The sequence below is a fragment of the Cherax quadricarinatus genome, chromosome 18 (assembly GCF_038502225.1).
Source record: "Cherax quadricarinatus isolate ZL_2023a chromosome 18, ASM3850222v1, whole genome shotgun sequence".
Classification (NCBI taxonomy): Eukaryota; Metazoa; Arthropoda; class Malacostraca; order Decapoda; family Parastacidae; genus Cherax; species Cherax quadricarinatus.
The window spans coordinates 3,464,692-3,488,465 of record NC_091309.1 but is presented as its reverse complement, the minus strand read 5'-3'; the positions used below and the strand labels follow the sequence as shown (position 1 = coordinate 3,488,465).

General features: G+C 38.1%; 1 protein-coding gene across 2 annotated transcripts; it reads right to left on the bottom strand.

The window, feature by feature from the left end:
• Positions 1-4,278: 4,278 nt before the first annotated feature.
• On the bottom strand, positions 4,279-22,958 carry LOC128689311 (G2/mitotic-specific cyclin-B3-like). 2 transcript variants are annotated; one of them, XM_053777457.2, is made up of 10 exons: positions 22,863-22,958; positions 20,855-21,099; positions 15,932-16,227; positions 9,288-9,441; positions 8,038-8,130; positions 7,338-7,475; positions 7,047-7,202; positions 6,678-6,852; positions 5,597-5,702; positions 4,279-4,838 (listed from the first exon to the last, which is right to left on the bottom strand). In XM_053777457.2, exons 2-10 carry the CDS (start codon positions 21,092-21,094, stop codon positions 4,787-4,789), a joined length of 1,410 nt encoding a protein of 469 aa, XP_053633432.1. In that variant the 5' UTR covers positions 21,095-21,099; positions 22,863-22,958; the 3' UTR covers positions 4,279-4,786. The 2 variants fall into 2 exon arrangements, with proteins under 2 accessions (XP_053633432.1, XP_053633434.1); XM_053777459.2 differs by lacking the exon at positions 22,863-22,958 and adding an exon at positions 22,690-22,828 and having other exon boundaries at positions 4,635-4,838.
• Between the last annotated feature and the right edge of the window lie 816 nt (positions 22,959-23,774).

Sequence of the window (23,774 nt, the reverse complement as noted above, 5' to 3'; positions counted from 1 at the left end):
GGTGTGTAGAAGAGAGGGAGACTACTTCCCGGTAAAAGTAGGTCTTAGACAGGGATGTGTAATGTCACCATGGTTGTTTAATATATTTATAGGTGGGGTTGTAAAGGAAGTAAATGCTAGGGTGTTCGGGAGAGGGGTGGGATTAAATTTTGGGGAATCAAATTCAAAATGGGAATTGACACAGTTACTTTTTGCTGATGATACTGTGCTTATGGGAGATTCTAAAGAAAAATTGCAAAGGTTAGTGGATGAGTTTGGGAATGTGTGTAAAGGTAGAAAGTTGAAAGTGAACATAGAAAAGAGTAAGGTGATGAGGGTGTCAAATGATTTAGATAAAGAAAAATTGGATATCAAATTGGGGAGGAGGAGTATGGAAGAAGTGAATGTTTTCAGATACTTGGGAGTTGACGTGTCGGCGGATGGATTTATGAAGGATGAGGTTAATCATAGAATTGATGAGGGAAAAAAGGTGAGTGGTGCGTTGAGGTATATGTGGAGTCAAAAAACGTTATCTATGGAGGCAAAGAAGGGAATGTATGAAAGTATAGTAGTACCAACACTCTTATATGGGTGTGAAGCTTGGGTGGTATATGCAGCAGCGAGGAGACGGTTGGAGGCAGTGGAGATGTCCTGTTTAAGGGCAATGTGTGGTGTAAATATTATGCAGAAAATTCTGAAAAGGTGTGGAGTTAATAAAAGTATTAGTCAGAGGGCAGAAGAGGGGTTGTTGAGGTGGTTTGGTCATTTAGAGAGAATGGATCAAAGTAGAATGACATGGAAAGCATATAAATCTATAGGGGAAGGAAGGCGGGGTAGGGGTCGTCCTCGAAAGGGTTGGAGAGAGAGGGTAAGGAGGTTTTGTGGGCAAGGAGCTTGGACTTCCAGCAAGCGTGCATGAGCGTGTTAGATAGGAGTGAATGGAGACGCATGGTACTTGGGACCTGACGATCTGTTGGTGTGAGCAGGGTAATATTTAGTGAATGGATTCAGGGAAACCGGTTATTTTCATATAGTCGGACTTGAGTCCTGGAAATGGGAAGTACAATGCCTGCACTTTAAAGGAGGGGTTTGGGATATTGGCAGTTTGGAGGGATATGTTGTGTATCTTTATATGTGTATGCTTCTAAACTGCTGTATTCTGAGCACCTCTGCAAAAACAGTGATAATGTGCGAGTGTGGTGAAAGTGTTGAATGATGATGAAAGTATTTTCTTTTTGGGGATTTTCTTTCTTTTTTTGGTCACCCTGCCTCGGTGGGAGACTGCCGCTGTTGAGAAGAGAGAGAGAGAGAGAGAGAGAGAGAGAGAGAGAGAGAGAGAGAGAGAGAGAGAGAGAGAGAGAGAGAGAGAGAGAGAGAGAGAGAGAGAGAGAGAGAGAGAGAGAGAGAGAGAGAGAGAGAGAGAGAGAGAGAGAGAACATAATTTAGTAATTTTACCTACCTTTTCGTGGAGAGACGAGGTGTAAACTGCCATGACCAGCAGTGGCAAGTCAGAAAAACATTTATTCCTAGTCAGAACTGAAAAGCTCTTATTTGTCAACTTTGAACAAACATTGGAGTTATATTACCGGACTGTATATTTAGGGAAAGTGCTAGACCCACAGGGGTCATACAGCACCTAAGAAATGAGAGCTAGGCAGAGTCAATCCAAGGAAATGGAGAAGTCAATTCCTCGGACTCCCCTCTGCCCCCTTCCTCTTTCCCAATTATTACATTCATAGGTCAGTGCTAAATCCATAGGAGTCATACAGCACCTGGGGATAATGACAGGCATTCAGGTTTTATTCAAGGTAAGCACAGGTCCAAAAGCACAAATGAAACTATTATTATCACACTATTTTATTTCAAGACATTATACATGCAGTATAATACAGTAATTTGAAGCCCATAATATGCACAGCATTTTGGGTAAACATAAAAAAATTAAATTCTTAATGACAAATTGTTAAAGGCTGAGTTTTAATTTATGAAAATACTATACAATAATAGATTAGTTTCCAATTAAAGTTTAAAATGATAGAAAGTAATTACAATTTTATGTGCAACAATAGTTCCCACCTCCAAAACTAGTCTGGCTTACCAGTCTCTGAAATTCATTCATAAAGGCTATATTGTTTACACTCCAGTATAACAAGTATGAAGAAATACTTCTCTTCTCCATTCTAATATGTTAAATCTCTCTACCCCTTACATCCTTCCTGGGATGTCCCATATATGACCTTCCGGCCACACCAACAGTATATGTACTTCGTAATCTTGTCCCATCCTTTCTAAATGGCTAAATCAGCTCACCCCTCCACTTTTATTCTATACATAATATTCACAGTACACTGACCTTAAACTAGACATCTTCACTGCTGCCTGACTGCAACATTAAAAAAAAAAAAACTTGCCTCACACTTATGTTTATACCTCTACACACTGGTACATAGTGCTTAACACTCAAAAAATAAAAAAGGTAGGAGGGGAGGGGGGAACACTACACATAGGGAATAGAAAGTATACCATTGAAGGCTTTCAAGAGTTTTCCTACTTCCAGCCCAGCCCTGGGCCAGCTCATCTGGTGCATAGTCAGGCTTGATTCAAGGAAGTGGAAGATAGGTCCAGTTTCTTGTACCAAGCCCCTTAATAGCTTTAAGGAACCTCCTTTTGAGAGGATTCTGCACAAAAATATCTTTAGATAATTATTATTATATTCTCAGGAAAATATTAAGTATCTGATTTAGAATGTTGCTCTAATTTGGTTTTAGTTTTTCCATACTCCTCCCACCGTGTATGTCAAGGAATTTCAGTGTTAAAAAATGTCGACCACAGATTTACCTATAATGTTTAAACGTGTCAAAATATAAAAGTGGTAGTACAACAGCAGCCATGAAAACATAACTGCCAATTTTTAACAGGAAGCTTTGTCTAGGTTGTAGCAAAGCTACAACCCATAACAGTAACATCCATGTACCTACAGTACACAAGATAGATCACCCCTCAAGGGAGATTCCTAGATACCAGTGAGGCGCTCTTGATCCAAGGAGTTTGATCTGTCGTCCTCCTTTGATCAATCCTAATTACCCATTATTCTCTACATGCTGTATGACTTAATAGATTTAGTAACCTCCTTCCCTATTATAAAAATGTGAAAATGGTCAGCTGGTGTATGAAGAGTTCAGAAAAAGAATCGAAATTTAATTTTATATTAACTTAACCCGTAAACGGTCCATGCAGGTCTATGTTCGCATGCATAGCGCTCCAAAAGTAGATCAGTTTTTTTTACACGTTTTCAAATGTACAAAAAAAAAAAAAAAAAAAAAAAATTACATACTTTCAAATGTTGAATAAACATTTATATACGTTTGGACCATTTATGGGTTAAGGGATAATTTCAGTTCAGGCAAATACAAGCAGGCCCCACTTTACAGTGTTTCACTAATACGTACAGCATTTTTCAGTTATACCCATTCTTCATTTATTCAGACGACCTACAATAAATATATTCACCACTCACTATAATCTTAGGACAGAAATATTTTGAGGTAAGTACATAATGTGTATAATGTGCGTATATGCCATTTTTAGGCCTAGCTCTTGCTCATTTAATAAGTGATAGTGTCAACACGAAATCAGGTTTTTTATATGCATATGAAAGTAAAAAAAAAAAAATTCACTTTACAGCAGTAGCCCAGAACCTAAACTGCTGTATAAGCGGGGCCTGCCTATGCTATTTTCATTTATGGCAACATTGTAAATCAGATTTATCCCTAAGTCAGTCACAGGTTCAACAAGTACTTTGCTCACCAAAAAGTACCGTCTTTGTAATCGTATACAAATTTGTTTAACTAATTTACATTTGAATCTGAAGTCTAGTACTATGTCATTTTTGTTAGCTAGTATATTTCAGCAAATTTATCAAAATAAAGAATTTTATATAATTTTTATTGACTTTTTAAGCGAGAAGTTGGGCACTAGAAGACCTCAATACAACATTATAAGTAAGGGAACTGATGTTTACAAATTATGATGCATTATTTTTTTAGCAATCTCCATGGTTATCTTTAATGCTTCTTACATGTACACATTTTTGCTAAGCATTTTTATTACCAAAAGCATTACCATCATTATACCCATCTAGATTAATGTTATCTCTATTGCAGCTTATCTATCTGTTTTAAGGATTATTTACCCAATTCTCAAGTTTAAACCATGCCATTACTACAAAGTTTGCAAGTCACTGGGGATGATTATCCCCAGAACAATTAACAGGTACAAACAGGTAAATCAAATACTGTGTAACTGTGAATGTTTGTCTTTTAATACATTTTTAATCCAGTGATCAACACATTACAAAAAGTATTATCTTCAGGACAAGTCTTACGCTAGACGGATATCATAAATGGGTCATGAGTACAGTAAAAGTATTTTTGTAAAAATGAGCAATGAGTTTTAAGACCTTATATAATACCTTAACTACATATATTTACAGTATATCTACAACATTCACTCAGTCGCCAACACTGAATAAAAAGAATGGATACCATGAATTGGTACAGAAAAAACTAAAAGATGTGATATGCATCTGTTGCTTAATCATAACAGCTTAAGTTAAGAGTGAGAACATCATGTCACCATGAGAACAATCACAAAATACATAATCTGTACTTATGATCACAAAACTGTCTCCTGTGGTCTAGTACCACTCAAGTCAGTAATGTGATAATATGGCTTTAAGCCAGTTTTTGTCAACACTTAAAAAAGAAATATTTGTACACAATCTCCAGCAGGTTCCATATATCTTACCTTAGAATTCTAGCTTCTCTGGAATGGGGATTTTTGCCACTTCAAAGAAGACTCTGTAAATTAAATATATCTTCATGTATAATATGCCAATCAATTACTGATATGTTAAAGGACCTAGTATAAAATGCAAGAAATTTTAATTATTGCTTGTTGGAATAGAAAGTGTTATATATATATTTTTTTTTTTTTTGCATTACAACAGTATATAGGATAGTCTGTAGTTATGTTAAAGAATATTTTTTTTTTTAACACACTGGCCTCCCACCCAACCTTGGATGCCCCCTTAAAAAAAAAAAAAAACATTCACTCATACTATCACTGTCTTACCACAGGCACACAGGAGGTACTTCCCACCTCCAGGACTTAAGTCTGGCTAACCGTTTCTTTGAATCCCTTCAGAAAAAAGAATATACAGTGGACCCCCGACTTACGCTGGCCTCAACCTACGATAAAACTGACTTGCAATGCTTGTCAGCGTACAAATTTGACCCTGACCTACTTTGAAAAACTTGACTATGCACAATATATATTGTGCATGTATCCTTTTTGTGTGCAGGAAAATGCATATTTCATGTGGTAAAAAATTTTTTTTTAATGCTTTTGGGTGTCTTGAACAAATTAATTTGATTTCCATTATTTCTTATGGAGAAAATTAATTCGACTTACGATGTGCTCTCTGGAACGGATTAATATCGTAAGTCGGGGGTCCACTGTACTATAGTTTTTGCTTGGGGATAGACCATCTTTAGTGGGATGTTATTTAAAATGGAAGAAAAAGTATACATGTCAAAAAATCTAATAAACAACTTACTTGTGTGAGTATTTATTCCTGATAGTCTTCAAGTGTTCTTTGGGTGGCTGGCAAATCATGCTATGGAGTAAATGAACCGTATGGTACAGATCCTGCATTTGATATCCTGCAACAATATTAAAGACAGCTAGAAAAAATTAATTTGTGCCCCACCAAATCACTGCTTATATGTAAGTGCTATATGTGCACTTAGCATTAAATATCCAGCCTCACTTCAGATGAACTGTGGATAAATCTTTTTATATTATATGCCTTTCTATGGAAGCTAGCAAATGGCAATTTGCTAGTGTGGAAATAAAGATACCACCTGCCTGGATTAGTAAGCAATGTGTGCTAAGCATAAGGATGGCATTAAAACATTCAAGGCCCTCCATAGCCCTATAACAGTGAGAAAGTACAAGGGAGGCACAAGGACGCATAATCAGTATCTAAGGAAAGGGCAATATGGAGGTAAAGAGAATGGGTAATGCCACCTCATTCAAGTTAGATTACTTATCCATTCAAAATTCTGTCTAATCCTAACCTTACTGATTTTTTAAAAATGTTAGCCAATCGCATTCTTACAGTAAAAATATCCATTTACTATGATAAATCCACTTTACATAATTATTAGCCTTTGGAGTCTCTCAATAGTCATAACTTAAAATGAATGTAGTTAGACCTTCATAATGCATTCCAAAATTTTTCATCTCCTATGTGTATTCTCTTAAAGGGGTTTGCTTTTGAAGGGCTCTTGATTAAAAATATTGCAGCCACTCTCTCCTGTGGATTAAATCTGATTCCCTCTCATTTCCTAGGTGCTATATACCCCCTACAGTTATAGTTGTTTACCTGTCTGAAATGGTGGAACTGGCATGGTGATACTGACAAGTTTGTATATAAAAAAAAATACATATGCACTGATGAAGACATTTAATAAGGAAGCATTCTGCCATGAAAGAAGCCGTGCATGGCAAAAAGTTTTCTTAACAAGCTTCTTGAACAGTGCTTAAGTGTCTTTTACCTACAGTTCTTCACTATAAAACAAAATTATAATCTGCCTGGATGAAGCTTTTATTACATGTCAAGTAGTTGTTCGAACCTGAGTAATATTGTAATGTGGGGGTCCAAGTGGGCTCTCCTTTAATGATTCTGGTTAGCAGAAGAGCAGCAGCTGCAAGAGCAGAATCTGCCAAATCTACCAGTTCATAATCCATTAAACTCATCTCTAAGATGTAGCGAGTAAACGTAAGGTCCTCCATGTTCACCTTGGCACACTGCAATGAATTAAAAATTAACCACAAAGAAAGTCCCAACTATAACAAGAAATCAAATTAGTCATTACAAAATCCGAATATTTACAAAACCCAGTCTTATACAGTATACCACATTGTAAATTTAGAAAGTTACTTCTGTATGTTTTTAATTTTTACCTCTGATAAAACTAAAATTATCTTCTGGAAAAACATACCCTGGCATATCTTCGTAAAAATCTATAGGAAAGCGGAATTCCCAAGTCAAAGCCGACCACTTTAAGAATCTTTATCTCCATAGATATTAGCTCCTTCCTCTTATACGCATCATCACAGATGTACAGGAAGTCATCAACATAGGGTGGGGTCCTTTCCTGTGAAATACAGGACATTTTATATATAAATTATTTACTGGGAAAATATGTTGCTCAAGATATAATGTAGAGTATTGTAAACAATAACCAACAATATATTTTTAAGATCCAAAATAGTATCTGTTAGTAACTTACATCAAATTTACAAGCAATGAACATGGCTGTTGATCCAATTAATTGCAGGACATCACGCTTTATTACAACTCTGGACAGGTATAGATCCACTAATTTTACAGCAAGGTAAAGGGTTTCATGATTCAGTTCAAATGATTCCTGAAGAGAAAAATAAACATTTGTTAACTCACCAAAAAATAATGAACTTATTTAATACACACAAACATGACTGTACTATTTGATTTAGCAGGAAAAGGGGGAAGGACTATGTTCCCACTTCTAAATTTTCAACTGAATGTGAAATAGTCCTGTTATACTTATTCTGGAATACCAGTCTACATCTAATGTCAGTCACTTCATTCCACTTTTGTTTTAGAAGTTAAAGAAAGGTTTCTAAATACATTACCCACCAAAGCCACTATCAGCAAACCCATCCACATGTAAAGACACTTACCATGAATTTCTAATTTAACTAACTTCCACCAACCACCTGCAGCACTGACTTCTGTTTTTCTAACACTATTTCATGAAAAGGCAAGTTAACCCTAAATAGAAAACCATACATTATTAGTCATTCCCAAGCTATATTTCTAGAATAGTACAAATATAACAGTTCAAATTATTCACAAAACTGCAAGATTTCCACTTCCAGCGCACAAATGCAACTAACCAGTTTGCCTGAATCTCTTCTTAGATATTACCTTGCTTACACTCCACCTACCTGAACCTCAACCATCCAGTCAATCAAGATTGCTCTCATGCTCCGAGATACATCTGGTTGTCGTTCAATATACTTGTCAATCTGAAAGTTTTTCTGAAAAATATAAAAAATAAATAAATACATAAATTAAAATAAAAAAAATATATAATTTTTTACCTAAGATGCTGGCTGTCTCCCACTAAGGCAGGGTGACATATGTATAAAAAGTATCTTATTGTAACTTCAGTAAGAGTAATAAACTTATCACCTCTGTCTTACTCAAAAACTGCAGGAAACCAAACATTAGTCAAGCAAACTTTAAACACATTTAAAAAAATATCAAGCTTTACTCCTTTCACACTGATATTTTTTTTTAACACGATGGCCATCTCCAAATATCTGAACACATTCACTTCTTCTATACTTTCTCTCCAAATATCTGAACACATTCACTTCTTCCATACTTTCTCATTCCAATGTGATATCCAATTTTTCCTTACCCAACTCGTTTGATCTCCTCCCTCATCACCTTACTCTTATCTATGTTCACTTTCAACTTTCTTCCTTTACACACCCTCCCAAACTCTTCCAGTAACCTCTGCGACTTTTGTTCAGCATCTCCCAAAAGCACAATATCAGCAGCAAAAAGTAACTGTCAACTCCCATTTTGTATTTCAATCTGCATAATTTAATCCCACCCTTCTCCAACACTTTGGCATTTACTTCCTTAACAACCCCATCTATAAATATGTTAAACAACCATGGTGCCATTACTCATCCCTGTCTAAGACCTACTTTTACTGGAAAGTAATCTCCCTATCTCCTACACATCCTAACCTGAACCTCACTATCTTTATGAAAACTCTTTACAGCATTTAATGACTTGCTATTTATTTCATACACTTGCAACCTGTCACATTGCTCCCCTATCCACCTTATCATATGTCCTTTCTCAATCCATAAAAGCAACAAAAGCTTCCCTACCTTTAACTAAATATTTTCACTTATATCTGCCTCCATTTCGTCCTCTTCATTTAACAAAGATGAAGCTGTTAGAGTACAAGTGGGTAGTGTGTAATGCAATTAGCAGCAGCACAAGCATCTGCCAATCACTGTGCCAAACAACCCACTCTGATCTCAAGATCTACTAATATTACTATTAGTACACAAATTTTAATGTTGAATATTTGTTTAAAAACTATTTAAAATTTATAAAATAGTCACTAATACGTATACCCTGCAGCCCTTACCCTATCTTACAATATGCTTACTTCTCTTTCTTTGTAGTAAATGAAAATATCAGAAGCATAAATGGAGATGGCAAAAGGGTCGCCCACCATCTCCTCATCATAATCTTCCACCCCATCTGGCAACCGAGGCTTCTCTTCCACTTTATTTAATAATGAAGATCTTGTTATCAGTGGGCTGGGGATATCAGTAAAGTATGATTACAGTAAACATTGGAGAACATACAGAGAAGGATGACTAAAATGATTCACTGTATAAGGAATCTCCCAAATGAAGACAGACTTAGATCCTTGAATCTTCATTATTTTGAGAGACGAAGAATGAGAGGAGATATCAAAGCGTACAAGTGGATGATGGGCATAAACAAAGGTGATATTAATGAAATACTGAGGATATCGACTCGGGTAAGAACCAGGAATAATGGAGTTAAGTTGGATAAATTTATTTGAAAAGGACATAGGCAAGTACTGGTTTTCAAACAGAGTGGTCAATGCATGGAACAATCTTCCAAGTAGGGTAATTGAGGCTAGGACCCTGGGTAGCTTTAAGAAGAGATTGGACAGATAAGAGTGGGACAGGCTGAGTTTGATTGGTGTCGTGAGTACGGGAGTAAATTCTTGGGTAGCTTTGGAAAGGGGTGGTTTTGATAAGAAACTGCCTTGTATGGATCAGTAGGCCTTCTTCAGTGTTCCTCTATTCTTATATTCTTACATGAAATTTAATATAATGCAATATAATATGCATTAATTAATAAAGCTTACTCATGAAATGTCAATTAGAGCAATTTAGAAAACATATTTTATTAACCCTTTGACTGTCCCAACCCCAAATCCTGAGGTGTCTCCTGGTGTCGAATTTTTTTTTGGGGTGGGGGGGAACATGAAATGATAGAGAATCTTTTCCTGATGGTAATGAAATTTGATCGCAAACTTAAAGAATTACGATCTCGCGAAGTTAGCGGCTGTGGCGATATTTATGAATTGGCGATTTCGCCCACTTTGAGCCCTATTTTCGGTTAATTCCATTGTTCCAATTGACCAAACTCTCAGCTATTTCTTTAGAACTCCATTTGTTCTATCGACTGAGTACAAGAAATCGCCCATTTACTGATTTCAACTACCCAATAACGTGGTCAGAAATTTGCAATTTGACCAATTTCACACAAATTAAAAAATATGCCAATTTCAAGAAAGGGTCCAGAATGAACAATGCAGATATTCCTAGCTCTAAAATAAAATTTTCTTTCTTCATCAGTCACATCTCCAGGCCCCTCTGATATTACTCTTGCTTTCTATTTTGGATTTTTATTCAAACAAAAAATAGAAGGTTTACTGTTATGCAGACTACTGCAATATTGTAATAATTGTATAAATAATGTCAACTCATTCATGACTGCATATTAGAATGGTTGGACAATTATTGGGCAATGATAATGAGGTTAATCATAGAATTGATGAGGGAAAAAAGGCGAGTGGTGCTTTGAGGAATATGTGGAGTCAAAAAACGTTATCTATGGAGGCAAAGAAGGGATGTATGAAAGTATAGTAGTACCAACACTCTTATATGGGTGTGAAGCTTGGGTTGTGAATGTAGCATCAAGGAGGAGGTTAGAGACAGTGGAGATGTCCTGTAAGGGCAATGTGTGGTGTAAATATTATGCAGAAAATTCAGAGTGTGGAAATTAGGAGAAGGTGTGGAGTATATAAAAGTATTAGTCAGAGGGCTGAAGAGGGATTGTTGAGGTGGTTTGGTCATTTAGAGAGAATGGATCAAAGTAGAATGACATGGAGAGCATTTAAATCTGTAGGAGAAGGAAAGCGGGGTAGGGGTCATCCTCGAAAAGGTTGGAAGGAAGGGGTAAGGGAGGTTTTGTGGGTGAGGGGCTTGGACTTCCAGCAGGTGTGCATGAGCGTGTTCGATAGGAGTGAATAGAGACGAATGGTATTTGGGACCTGACGATCTGTTGTAGTGTGAGCAGGGTAATATTTAGTGAAGGGATTCAGGGAAACCAGTTATTTTTATATAGCCGGACTCGAGTCCTGGAAATGGGAAGTACAATGCCTGCACTCTAAAGAAGGGGTTTGGGATATTAGCAGTTTGGAGGAATATGTTGTTTATTTTTATTATTATCACACTGGCCGATTCCCACCAAGGCAGGGTGGCCCGAAAAAGAAAAACTTTCACCATCATTCACTCCATCACTGTCTTGCCAGAAGGTTGCTTTACACTACAGTTTTTAAACTGCAACATTAACACCCCTCCTTGTAAACTGTTGTGTTCTGAGCACCTCTGCAAAAACAGTGATTATGTGTGAGTGAGGTGAAAGTGTTGAATGATGATGAAAGTATTTTCTTTTTGGGAATTTTCTTTCTTTTTAGGTCACCCTGCCTCGGTGGGAGACAGCCGACTTGTTGGAGGAAAAAAAAAAAAAAAAGTAAAGGTTTGCAAGAAGACTCGTTCCAGGGCTAAGGCAAATACCCTATAAAGAACGGTTAAGGAAAATTGACCTGACAACACTGGAGGACAGGAGGGTTAGGGGAGACATCATAACGACATACAAAATACTGCAATGAATTGACAAGGTGGACTGACAGGATGTTCCAGAGATGGGACACAGAAACAAAGGGTCACAATTGGAAGTTGAGGACTCGTCTGAGTCAAAGGGATGTCAGGAATTATTTCTTAAACAGAGTTGTCAGGAAGTGGAACAGTTTGGCAAGTGATATAATGGAGGCAGGAACCATACATAGTTTTAAGACAAGGTATGATAAAGCTCATGAAGCAGGAAGAGAGGATCCAGTAGCAATCAGTGAAGAGGCGGGGGCTAGTTCTGACTTGACCCCTGCAACCACATATAGGCGAGTACGTATGTACGCACACACGCACACACACAGTAAGCAAGCTCATGAGACTTCTTATCACTCGCGTCAAGTTCCTAGATAGAATGTAATAGCTAGTAAGTTCATACAAGTGCAATGAAGGAAGCTTATGAAAGTAAACCATTATTCTTGAATGAAAAAGCCATAATTACAGATTCACTGGCATTTTTTCCATCTCTAACCCATTTATGTCTTGAGAAACCACAATGCTTGCACAGAGCATGCACCGCTCAATGGTCACCCACTCTTTGAACACATGCAATTACATAGTATCTAGATTGTTCTACAAATACACTTGCTACTTTTGGGACATGCAGAGCAGGGACCTTGTTTATCAAATATTTTTGCCTATATACAGTGGAACCTTGGTTTTCGTATGCCCTGGTTTTCATAGGACTCAGTTTTCGATGACTTTTTGTCTAAATTTTGTCCGTTTTCATACATCTGCTTGGTTTTCGTAGAGTCGACAATGGTCTGTACCAAATGAGTCTGATTGCCCATGCCCACACAAAGCATCCCATGCATTCTGACTCAGTCTGGCGTTGTTTCTCATTGAGTGAACATTACCGCGCGTCAACTCCCAAGTATCTGAAAACATTCACTTCTTCCATACTCCTCCTCCCCAATTTGATATCCAATTTTTCTTTATCTAAATCATTTGACACCCTCATCACCTTACTCTTTTCTATGTTCACTTTCAACTTTCTACCTTTACACACATTCCCAAACTCATCCACTAACCTTTGCAATTTTTCTTTAGAATCTCCCATAAGCACAGTATCATCAGCAAAAAGTAACTGTGTCAATTCCCATTTTGAATTTGATTCCCCATAATTTAATCCCACCCCTCTCCCAAACACCCTAGCATTTACTTCCTTTACAACCCCATCTATAAATATATTAAACAACCATGGTGACATTACACATCCCTGTCTAAGACCTACTTTTACCGGGAAGTAGTCTCCCTCTCTTCTACACACCCTAACCTGAGCCTCACTATCCTCATAAAAACTCTTTACAGCATTTAATAACTTACCACCTATTCCATATACTTGCAACATCTGCCACATTGCTCCTCTATCCACTCTATCATATGCCTTTTCTAAATCCATAAATGCAATAAAAACTTCCCTATCTTTATCTAAATACTGTTCACATATATGCTTCAATGTAAACACCTGATCTACACATCCCCTACCCACTCTAAAACCTCCTTGCTCATCCGCAATCCTACATTCTGTCTTACCTCTAATTCTTTCAATTATAACCCTACCGTACACTTTTCCTGGTATACTCAGTAAGCTTATTCCTCTATAATTTTTACAGTCTCTTTTGTCCCCTTTCCCTTTATATAAAGGGACTATACATGCTCTCTGCCAATCCCTAGGTACCTTCCCCTCTTTCATACATTTATTAAACAAAAGTACCAACCACTCCAACACTATATCCCCCCCTGCTTTTAACATTTCTGTCATGATCCCATCAGTTCCAGCTGCTTTACCCCCTTTCATTTTACGTAATGCCTCACGTACCTCCCCCACACTTACATTCTGCTCTTCTTCACTCCTAAAAGATGGTATACCTCCCTGACCAGTGCATGAAATTACTGCCTCTGTTTCTTCCTTAACATTTAAAAGTTCCTCAAAATATTCTCGCCATCTTCCCAATACCTCCATCTCCCCATCTACTAACTCCCCTACTCTGTTTTTAACTGACAAATCCATATTTTCCCTAGGCTTTCTTAACTTGTTTAACTCACTCCAAAATTTTTTCTTATTTTCATTAAAATTTCTTGACAGTGCCTCTCCCACTCTATCATCTGCTCTCCTTTTGCACTCTCTCACCACTCTCTTTACCTTTCTTTTACTCTCCATATACTCTGCTCTTCTTATAACACTTCTGCTTTGTAAAAACCTCTCATAAGCTACCTTTTTCTCTTTTATCACACCCTTTACTTCATCATTCCACCAATCACTCCTCTTTCCTCCTGCCCCCACCCTCCTATAACCACAAACTTCTGCCCCACATTCTAATACTGCATTTTTAAAACTATTCCAACCCTCTTCAACCCCGGGTTCGGATAATGTTTTGTAATAATCCATTGTTTTTTTGTGTTTGTTGAGTGCGACTGCTAAATAAGCCACCATGGGGCCAAAGAAAGTTCTGAGTGCCAGCCCTTAGATAAAGAAAGCGAGACACACGATAGAATTCAAGAAAGAACTCGTACCAAAGTACAAAAATGGCGTACGCGTGGCCGATCTCGCCAGGATGTATGGGAGGTCTGCATCAACGATCAGTTCCATCCTGGTGAAGAAAAAAGAAATCAAGGAAGCTGATGTTGCGAAAGGGGTAAATGTGCTAACGAAACAGAGATCGCAAACAATCAAAGATGTTGAGAAGTTGCTGCTGGTGTGGATCAACAAAAAACAGCTAGCGGGAGATAGTGTTTTGGTGGAAGAGTTGGTGGACGACCACAGGGAAGAGAACCACTGAAGAGCTGCAAGACCTTCAGCTGGAACAGCAACAGACTGCAGCTGAGGAAATTACTTCAGAGGAGGAGGAAGACAGAGGGAAGAATGTGCCTTCTTCAGTGATTAAGGACATGTTTGCAAAGTTGAATGAGGTGCAAAATTTTGTGGGGAAATATCACCGTAACAAAGCTGTTGCAAGCCATGTCTGCAACATGTCCCATTTTAGACAAATCTTAAAGAGATACCAAAAACAGACCTCTCTGGACAGTTTTTTTGTGAGACAGGGTGCAGTGACTCAAGGTGGTCCTAGTGCCAGTAAGAGACAAAGAAGGGAAGTAACCCCAGATGGGGCCTTGATACCTGAAGTTCTAATGGGGGGGAGGGGATTCCCCTTCCAAACAATAACCTCTCCTCCTCCTTGCCGTGTTCCATACGCCAACAAGAATCTTCAGTAAAGGTAAAAGTGATGTTAAATGTTCATATATCCATTTCATTAGTCATTTATATTTATTTCTCATTATTTTCTGTATGTAAAACTATAATTATTCTCTATAAAATGTATTTTTTAATATTTTTTTTGGTATTTGGAATGGATTAATTGAATTTACATTATTTCTTATGGGAAATACTGCTTCAGTTTTTGTACAATTCGGTTTTCATTAGACATTGTGGAACGAATTAATCACGAAAACCGAGGTTCCACTGTACTTCACCAGCTATGCTGATGAAAATTATAAAGTTTACATTTTTTGTGGTATAAATAAAAGCTTCATAAAATATTCAATAGCTAAGGATACACAAATTAAGTTACAATATCTAATTCTAGAATTTGATTTTCCCAGCAAGAAATAAACAAGATAAATCAAATTTGGATGGGGAGGCTTTACAATTATGGGCTTCACAAAAATGCAGATTCCCAAAGAGAATGAAGCATCTCTCATACTGAACCATATAAGCACACATGCATCTGTACCCAAGAGAAAGTTTCACACTGCAAGAGTTTAATTAAGTTCAACTTCAACACCCAAATACCACTGCTATAAACAGCAGTTTCTGCTTAAAGAGAAAGTGATTACCAAGTATGAAAAGCATTATGTGGTAAAGGAAATATAGTACAGTATATAAATTCTATAGCAACTGCAATTCTAGGATTCCATGTCTCCTATGACTTTAAACAAGGTATAGGTTTATCTAAACTGATAACAGGTTATCTGTAGCATTTCTGTGAACTTAATTTTTAGTAGGCAATAGAAATGCAACAAATTTACACAATGACACTTCCTAGAGCAGTGATCTGAAGCACTTTAGAGACTGTACCTTCCTTCAGAGGCTGTCACATAGGCAGCAGAATCGTCAAGATCAGTCTTGGGGATCTCCTGGAGAAAATCTCTCTCTAGCGAGCTGGGAAGCGTGTCACAGAATGATGCCACCTTTGTCTGATCAGCTTTGATGACAGGAAGTTCAGGTGCAGCTATTTTAATAGATAATGGTTGAACAGCATTTTTAATGGGTTGTTTGGCCACCTTGTGCAGAGATACTGTGGATCCTGAGCGCACCAGCCTTCCCTTCTGTGTTGAGATCTTCTTACCATCATTAATCTTTTTCTCAATTGCCTGTCAGTGAATGTCAAAAGATTAAAATAAATTTACATTAGTCTATACAGCATGAATTAGTCAGCTTAAGGTCCTAATGCGCACAATAGTTATAAAGGGGTGGGAAAGTTAAAAGTGTGGCAGTAATGTTAAATTGAAAAAATGGTATTAATTTTTAAATATACAAATTGTACTTAGAAAAAAAAATGTATTAGAGGAATGGGTTATAGTGCAGTGTTTATGCACCTGAGAGATTCAGGGAAACCAGCTAGTCGGAGTCCTAGAGGTGTGAAGTACAGGAGTGGGGATATTACAGTTTGGAGGCATCTGAAATGAAGTATTGGCATGCCTCTGGCAAGACAGTGATGGAATGAGTAATGGTGAATGTTTCTTCTTTTACCTCAGTGGGAGACTGTCAGTGTTTAAAAAAAAAAAAAAAAACTACTGTACTACTTTGACAAGGTTTTTCATACATACATACATTTTTTTTTTTTTTTTCAACAAGTCGGCCGTCTCCTACCGAGGCAGGGTGACCCAAAAAAGAAAGAAAATCCCCAAAAAGAAAATACTTTCATCATCATTCAACACTTTCACCACACTCGCACATTATCACTGTTTTTGCAGAGGTGCTCAGAATACAACAGTCTAGAAGCATACACATATAAAGATACACAACATATCCCTCCAAACTGCCAATATCCCAAACCCCTCCTTTAAAGTGCAGGCATTGTACTTCCCATTTCCAGGACTCAAGTCCGACTATATGAAAATAACCGGTTTCCCTGAATCCCTTCACTAAATATTACCCTGCTCACACTCCAACAGATCGTCAGGTCCCAAGTATCATTCGTCTCCATTCACTCCTATCTAACACGCTCATGCACGCTTGCTGGAAGTCCAAGCCCCTCGCCCACAAAACCTCCTTTACCCCCTCTTTCCAACCCTTTCGAGGACGACCCCTACCCCTCTTTCCTTCCCCTATAGATTTATATGCTTTCCATGTCATTCTACTTTGATCCATTCTCTCTAAATGACTAAACCACCTCAACAACCCCTCTTCTGCCCTCTGACTAATGCTTTTATTAACTCCACACCTTCTCCTAATTTCCACACTCCGAATTTTCTGCATAATATTTACACCACACATTGCCCTTAGACAGGACATCTCCATTGCCTCCAACCGTCTCCTCGCTGCTGCATTTACCACCCAAGCTTCACATCCATATAAGAGTGTTGGTACTACTATACTTTCATACATTCCCTTCTTTGCCTCCATAGATAACGTTTTTTGACTCCACATATACCTCAACGCACCACTCACCTTTTTTCCCTCATCAATTCTATGATTAACCTCATCCTTCATAAATCCATCCGCCGACACGTCAACTCCCAAGTATCTGAAAACATTCACTTCTTCCATACTCCTCCTCCCCAATTTGATATCCAATTTTTCTTTATCTAAATCATTTGATACCCTCATCACCTTACTCATTTCTATGTTCACTTTCAACTTTCTACCTTTACACACATTCTCAAACTCATCCACTAACCTTTGCAATTTTTCTTTAGAATCTCCCATAAGCACAGTATCATCAGCAAAAAGTAACTGTGTCAATTCCCATTTTGAATTTGATTCCCCATAATTTAATCCCACCCCTCTCCCGAACACCCTAGCATTTACTTCTTTTACAACCCCATCTATAAATATATTAAACAACCATGGTGACATTACACATCCCTGTCTAAGACCTACTTTTACCGGGAAGTATTCTCCCTCTCTTCTACACACCCTAACCTGAGCCTCACTATCCTCATAATATAGATGTAGTACATAAACAATACAATGGGACATGATGAATGAAACATTAACAGCATAACACTTACCTTTATTGGCGATTCTTCTTAGTGTATGGAAGACTGGAGGAGGAGAGAGATTTAATTATTTACAGTTTGGAAGGGGAATCCCCTTCCATCAACACCTCAGGTACCAATTGCTTTTCTGGGGTTACCTCTCTTCTCTGTTTCTTAATGCCACTAGGACCAGCTTTAGAGTCACTGGAGTCCTGTCTCGCAAAATAACTGTCCAGAGAGCTCTGTTTCTGGCGTCTCTTTAACACTTCCCTAAAATGGGCCAAGACTTCGTCACTGTACATGTTGCCAACATGGCTTGCAACAGCCTTGTCAGGGTGATGTTTCTCCATAAATCTTTCCATCTTACCCCACATTTCAAAAATCTCCTTAATTTCTGAAGAAGGCAACTTCTTCCATCTCTCTTCCTCCTCCTCTGCAGCAAGATTCTGAGCTGCGATCTGTTGGTCTTCCTGCTGAAGCTCTTGCAGCTCCTCAGTGGTGAGCTCTTCGTTGTGGTCTTCCACCAACTCTTCCACATCCTCCAAACTCACATCCAACCCCATGGAACTCCCCAGTGCCACAATAGATTTAACAACAGACATAGGCTCATCAGGGTCAGCCCCAAACCCTTCAAAATCCCTCTTGTGGACACAATCTGGTCACAATTTTCTCCAAGCAGAGTTCAAAGTCCTGGTAGTCACTCCCTCCCAAACCTTACCTATAAGGCTTATGCAGTGGAGGATGCTGAAGTGTTCTCTCCAAAAATCTCTTAGGGTCAAGTGAGTGTCTGAGGTCACATTCAAGCACCTTTGAAACATTGCTTTGGTGTATTTTTTTTTAAAGTTTGCAATGACCTGCTGGTCCATGGGCTGGAGGAGAGGAGTGGTATTCGGGGGCAAGAACTTTACTGTGATGAACCCAAACTCCTCGAAAATTAGGTCATCCAAGTTTGGAGGATGAGCAGGTGCATTGTCCATTACTAACAGGCACTTGAGATCCAATTTCTTTTCCAGGAGGTAATTCTTCACACTAGGGCTAAACACTTCATTGAACCACTCGACGAAAATTTCCCTCGTGACCCATGCCTTACTATTAGATTTCCTCCCCTCAAGGAAGGTTCCTTGATGTTGGTGAGGGGCTCTTGATTTAGGGAATTGGATCTGTGCTCCAGTTCCCCGAATTAAGCCTGAATGCCTTCCACATCCCCCCCCCCCAGGCGCTGTATAATCCTCCGGGTTTAGCGCTTCCCCCTTGATTATAATAATAATAATATTAGATTTCCAAAACACACACAATTTACTCTTCATAACATTGTTTTTCCTGAACTCTCTGGGATTTTCAGAATGGTACACTAGCAACAGCTTCATTCTGAAATCCCCACTAGCATTAGCACAGAACATGAGCATCAGCCTGTCTTTCATAGGTTTGTGTCCTGGCAGTGCCTTTTCCTCCTGAGTAATGTAGGTCCTCTTTGGCATTTTCTTCCAAAAGAGGCCTGTTTCGTCACAATTGAACACTTGTTCAGGTTTCAGTCCTTCAGCCTCTATGTACTCCTTGAATTCCTGCACATATTTTTCAGCCACTTTGTGGTCCAAACTGGCAGCCTCATCATGCCTTACCACATTGTGTATGCCACTACGGTTCTTAAATCTCTCAAACCAACCTTTGCTGGCCTTAAATTCACTCACATCACCACTAGTTACAGGCAATTTCTTTACCAGATCGTCGTGCAACTGCCTAGCCTTTTCACAAATAATCGACATCATAAGACTATCTCTTGCTGATTGTTTCTTGTTTATCCACACCAATAATAACTTAACCTCTTCGAGTACTGGTGATCTCATTTTTGTCAGCATATTTACCCCCTTTACAACAACAGCGTCCTTGATTTCCTTTTTCTTGGCCACGATGGAAGCTATGGTTGTATGGGGTTTGTTATACATCCTGGCCAGTTCGGCCATACATACGCCACTTTCATATTGTTCAATGATGTTTTTTCTTAAATTCAATCTTATTTCTCACCTTCTTTACCAAAGGCTTGGCACTTGGAGCTTTCTTTGGAGCCATGGTAGCTTATTTAGTAGTTGCAAGCACTAAAATGAATGGAATACGATGCGAGTACGCATCCCGGACGAATGACTATTCGCAAGTCAATCTACGATTAGCGAGCCAATGTTTTGACGAAAATATCGTTATGATTTCCGAAAATTAAGACTATCGAGCCCTACGATTATCGAGGGACCACTGTAATTGTTATACCATGTATTTTTTTTTCGACTGAACGGCCATTTCCTATCAAGGTAGGGTGACCCAAAGAAAAGATGTTAATCAATCATCTTTGCAGAGGTGTGCTGACAATCAGATTACCCTCTGGAGGCACTGCCCTTCCCACTTCCAGGACTAAGTTCAGTTAACCAGCTACCTTGAATCCCTTCACAAATCTAATTTAAACATATAAAAATATGAAATCATAAATTACATGACTACACATTTTGTGAATACAAATATAGTAAACCGTTCATGTAACAGACTAAAGGGGCAGGGGGGGGGTTATCCAAGTGTCCTTTATCAGAAAAATGCTAGAAAATAATAATAATAATAATAATCATAATAATAATAAAGATAGGTGCTCTACTGTATATCTAAAATTGTGCTGTACACACCATTTAGTTATATTGCACTAAACTTTGAAATTAATAGTAATGCAAATTATACAGCAGACTTTGCACATTATTTAAAAAGTCCATTATATCGAGGGTTTACTGTATATGCATCAACACAACAGACAAGGTCTTACATTTGTAAGATCACCAAAAGCAGACCTCTTTTTGGTGACCTTCTCTTCCTCAGGAGCACCTTCAGCCTTACGTTTCAGCCTTAGCACTTTATTTGTAGTATCACGGAGAAAGCTTGAGCTGGGTTTTCCAGGTAATGGTGGACGATTGGAGTTCTCATTGTGAATCTTCACAACTTGTACTTTCTTGTTCACTTGGTTTCGAGTTGTTAAGCCTCGGGTATTTGGACGTGAGGCCATCATACAGCCTGCAGGAATACAAAGTATTAAATTAATGTATGTGTATTTTTTTTTTGCAGTAAAACAGAAACACTACCTGTGCAGGATGTAGTTCAGTCATGCAAAATCATTAAGTAGTGGTATATGAACTGCAATTAAACTATCTTGGTTTAAAATCTACACACTACATAACCTACTGAAGTTACACTGAGTAGGAGGCAGTGTAAAATAAATCCAGTGAATAGCCATATACTACCAAGGTGGTCTCCCCCCCCCCCAAAAAAAAAATCATTCAGTGGCTGTCTTACCAAAATTGTGCAGACATCACAATTCAAATGATTATGAATTACAACATTTTTTACTGTTACTTCAGAGTGCAGGTATTGTACTTCACAGGTCCAGGACTAAAGTCCAGCTATCCAGTTTTCCCTGAATCCCCTCATACTGTTACCATACTCATCCCCTCATACTGTTACCATACTCATCCCCTCATACTGTTACCATACTCATCCCCTCATACTGTTACCTTACTCATCCCCTCATACTGTTACCATACTCATCCCCTCATACTGGTCCCATACTCATCCCCTCATACTGTTACCACTCATCCCCTCCCTCATACTGTTACCATACTCATCCCCTCATACTGTTACCATACTCATCCCCTCATACTGTTACCATACTCATCCCCTCATACTGTTACCATACTCATCCCCTCATACTGTTACCATACTCATCCCCTCATACTGTTACCATACTCATCCCCTCATACTGTTACCATACTCATCCCCTCATACTGTTACCATACTCATCCCCTCATACTGTTACCATACTCATCCCCTCATACTGTTACCATACTCATACTTCCATGTAAAGCCATCAAAATTACTTTTCTCCACTCGCTGTTTATAGGCTTTTTAAGATGAAGAAGCTGCCGGTGCATTTGATATTTTTTTTAGTTTAAATACACTTAATTCTATAGCTATATTATGGTATAGTACACAACAACCTGAGTCAGGAAGCCCTGACTGTTGTTTGATTATCTTGGATTAAGTTTTAAATAATTCAGAGATGAAAATACACACGCAAACACTTTCAAAGATATTTTGCCTTGAAAATTTTCGGTTGTGAGGCCGAAAATTTGGATGTTGAAGAATGTGAAGACTGAAATTGAGACATGTGCAACATCTGGGTATCTTTATTGTAGACGTTTCGCCATCCAGTGGCTTTATCAATACAAATTCCAGGACATAACTTGAAGACAGGAGAACTATGTACAGAAGGTGAGGTAATCAGTCCCTGAACCTAGCAGTAGGTGCCAAGAGCACCATAGATAACTATGGTGCTCTTCACACCTACTGCTAGGTTGAGGGATTGATTACCTTGTCTTTTGTATATATATTTCTATAGTCTTCACAATGTGTCCTTGTATTGTATTTATAAAGCCAGTGGATGAGGAGACTTCTACAATCAAATATAATAAGATATTATACACGTGTTTAATTCTTCTTGTCCATATTGTATATCATTCATATATAATACTACACAACTTGTTATTCTAGACTATATATAAGACAGAGGTGAAGCCTCAAGTGTGAGTATTAGTGTGGAGGACTCACGGTGTTGTGCAGAGTGAGAAATATTGTAATAATTAACCAGGAGAGTAAGACTTGGCTGCCACACGTAAATAAACAGCAGGTCGTTGGTTCACTACCACCTTCTTATTCTTATATTTCACACCACTCTACACTCTTCCTCCCTCTTGATCACTAGCCATCACCGTACACTCTACCTTGTTGCTCATCCACACCCTCGTCAAAATTAAAAGCGCGGCCTCCTTTGTGATTAATAAGCTCAATAATAAAATGTAGAGGACATCAGCACTTCAAATTTGGTGATGCTGGCACAAGGTTGTCGCTGATTGGTGGAGCGGCGGCGCTCTCCACCAATCACGATGTTTCCTCACACACGTTCAAAGTTTCTACTTTTGTTTTATATTTTATTGGAAAATATTACTACTCACTTGTATATATAATAAACTCATTAATAAAACTAAGAAAAATAGAAGCACTAAATACATGGTATTTAATATTTAAATGTATCTTTAAATGCGATTGTGTAAAGTTTTGTTAAATGCCTCTTATGGCCGCCTCTTAATTTACTTTATTATACAACTTTTATTTGTTTTCTGCAGTATATAAAATATAATTTACATGTAATAAAATGTTGTTAATAACAGAAGACAGCCACTAGCGCTGTGCATTACTACATTATTCTCTCTCACATATCTTTACTGACACTTAAAATGTCTTAAATAATGTACTATAATATCGCCAAGTTAATGTTTTGTAAACATACTATAAATATATTAAAGTAGACTGTAAAAACTTTATCATAATTGACAGTCCATTGTGGTGCTCACCTCACCTCTGTATACTGTACTTATACCAATTATTATTATCAACCCCTCAAGGAAGGTTCCTTGATGTTGGTGAGGGGCTCTTGATTTAGGGAATTGGATGTGCTCCAGTTCCCCGAATTAAGCCTGAATGCCTTCCACCCCCCCCCCAGGCGCTGTATAATCCTCCGGGTTTAGCGCTTCCCCCTTGATTATAATAATAATAATAATTATTATCAACAACCAAGCGCTAAACCCACAAAGGTCATACAGTCATACAGCACTGACAGTTGCACCAAGATATAA

Coding starts and splice junctions, on each gene's coding strand:
- LOC128689311 (XM_053777457.2), bottom strand. CDS start 21,094: ATGATGGCCTCACGTCCAAATACCCGAGGCTTAACAACTCGAAACCAA. Junction 16,228..20,854: donor CTTTTGGTGATCTTACAAAT/GTAAGACCTTGT, acceptor ATTCACTGACAG/GCAATTGAGAAAAAGATTAA. Junction 9,442..15,931: donor GTGACAGCCTCTGAAGGAAG/GTACAGTCTCTA, acceptor TGATATCCCCAG/CCCACTGATAACAAGATCTT.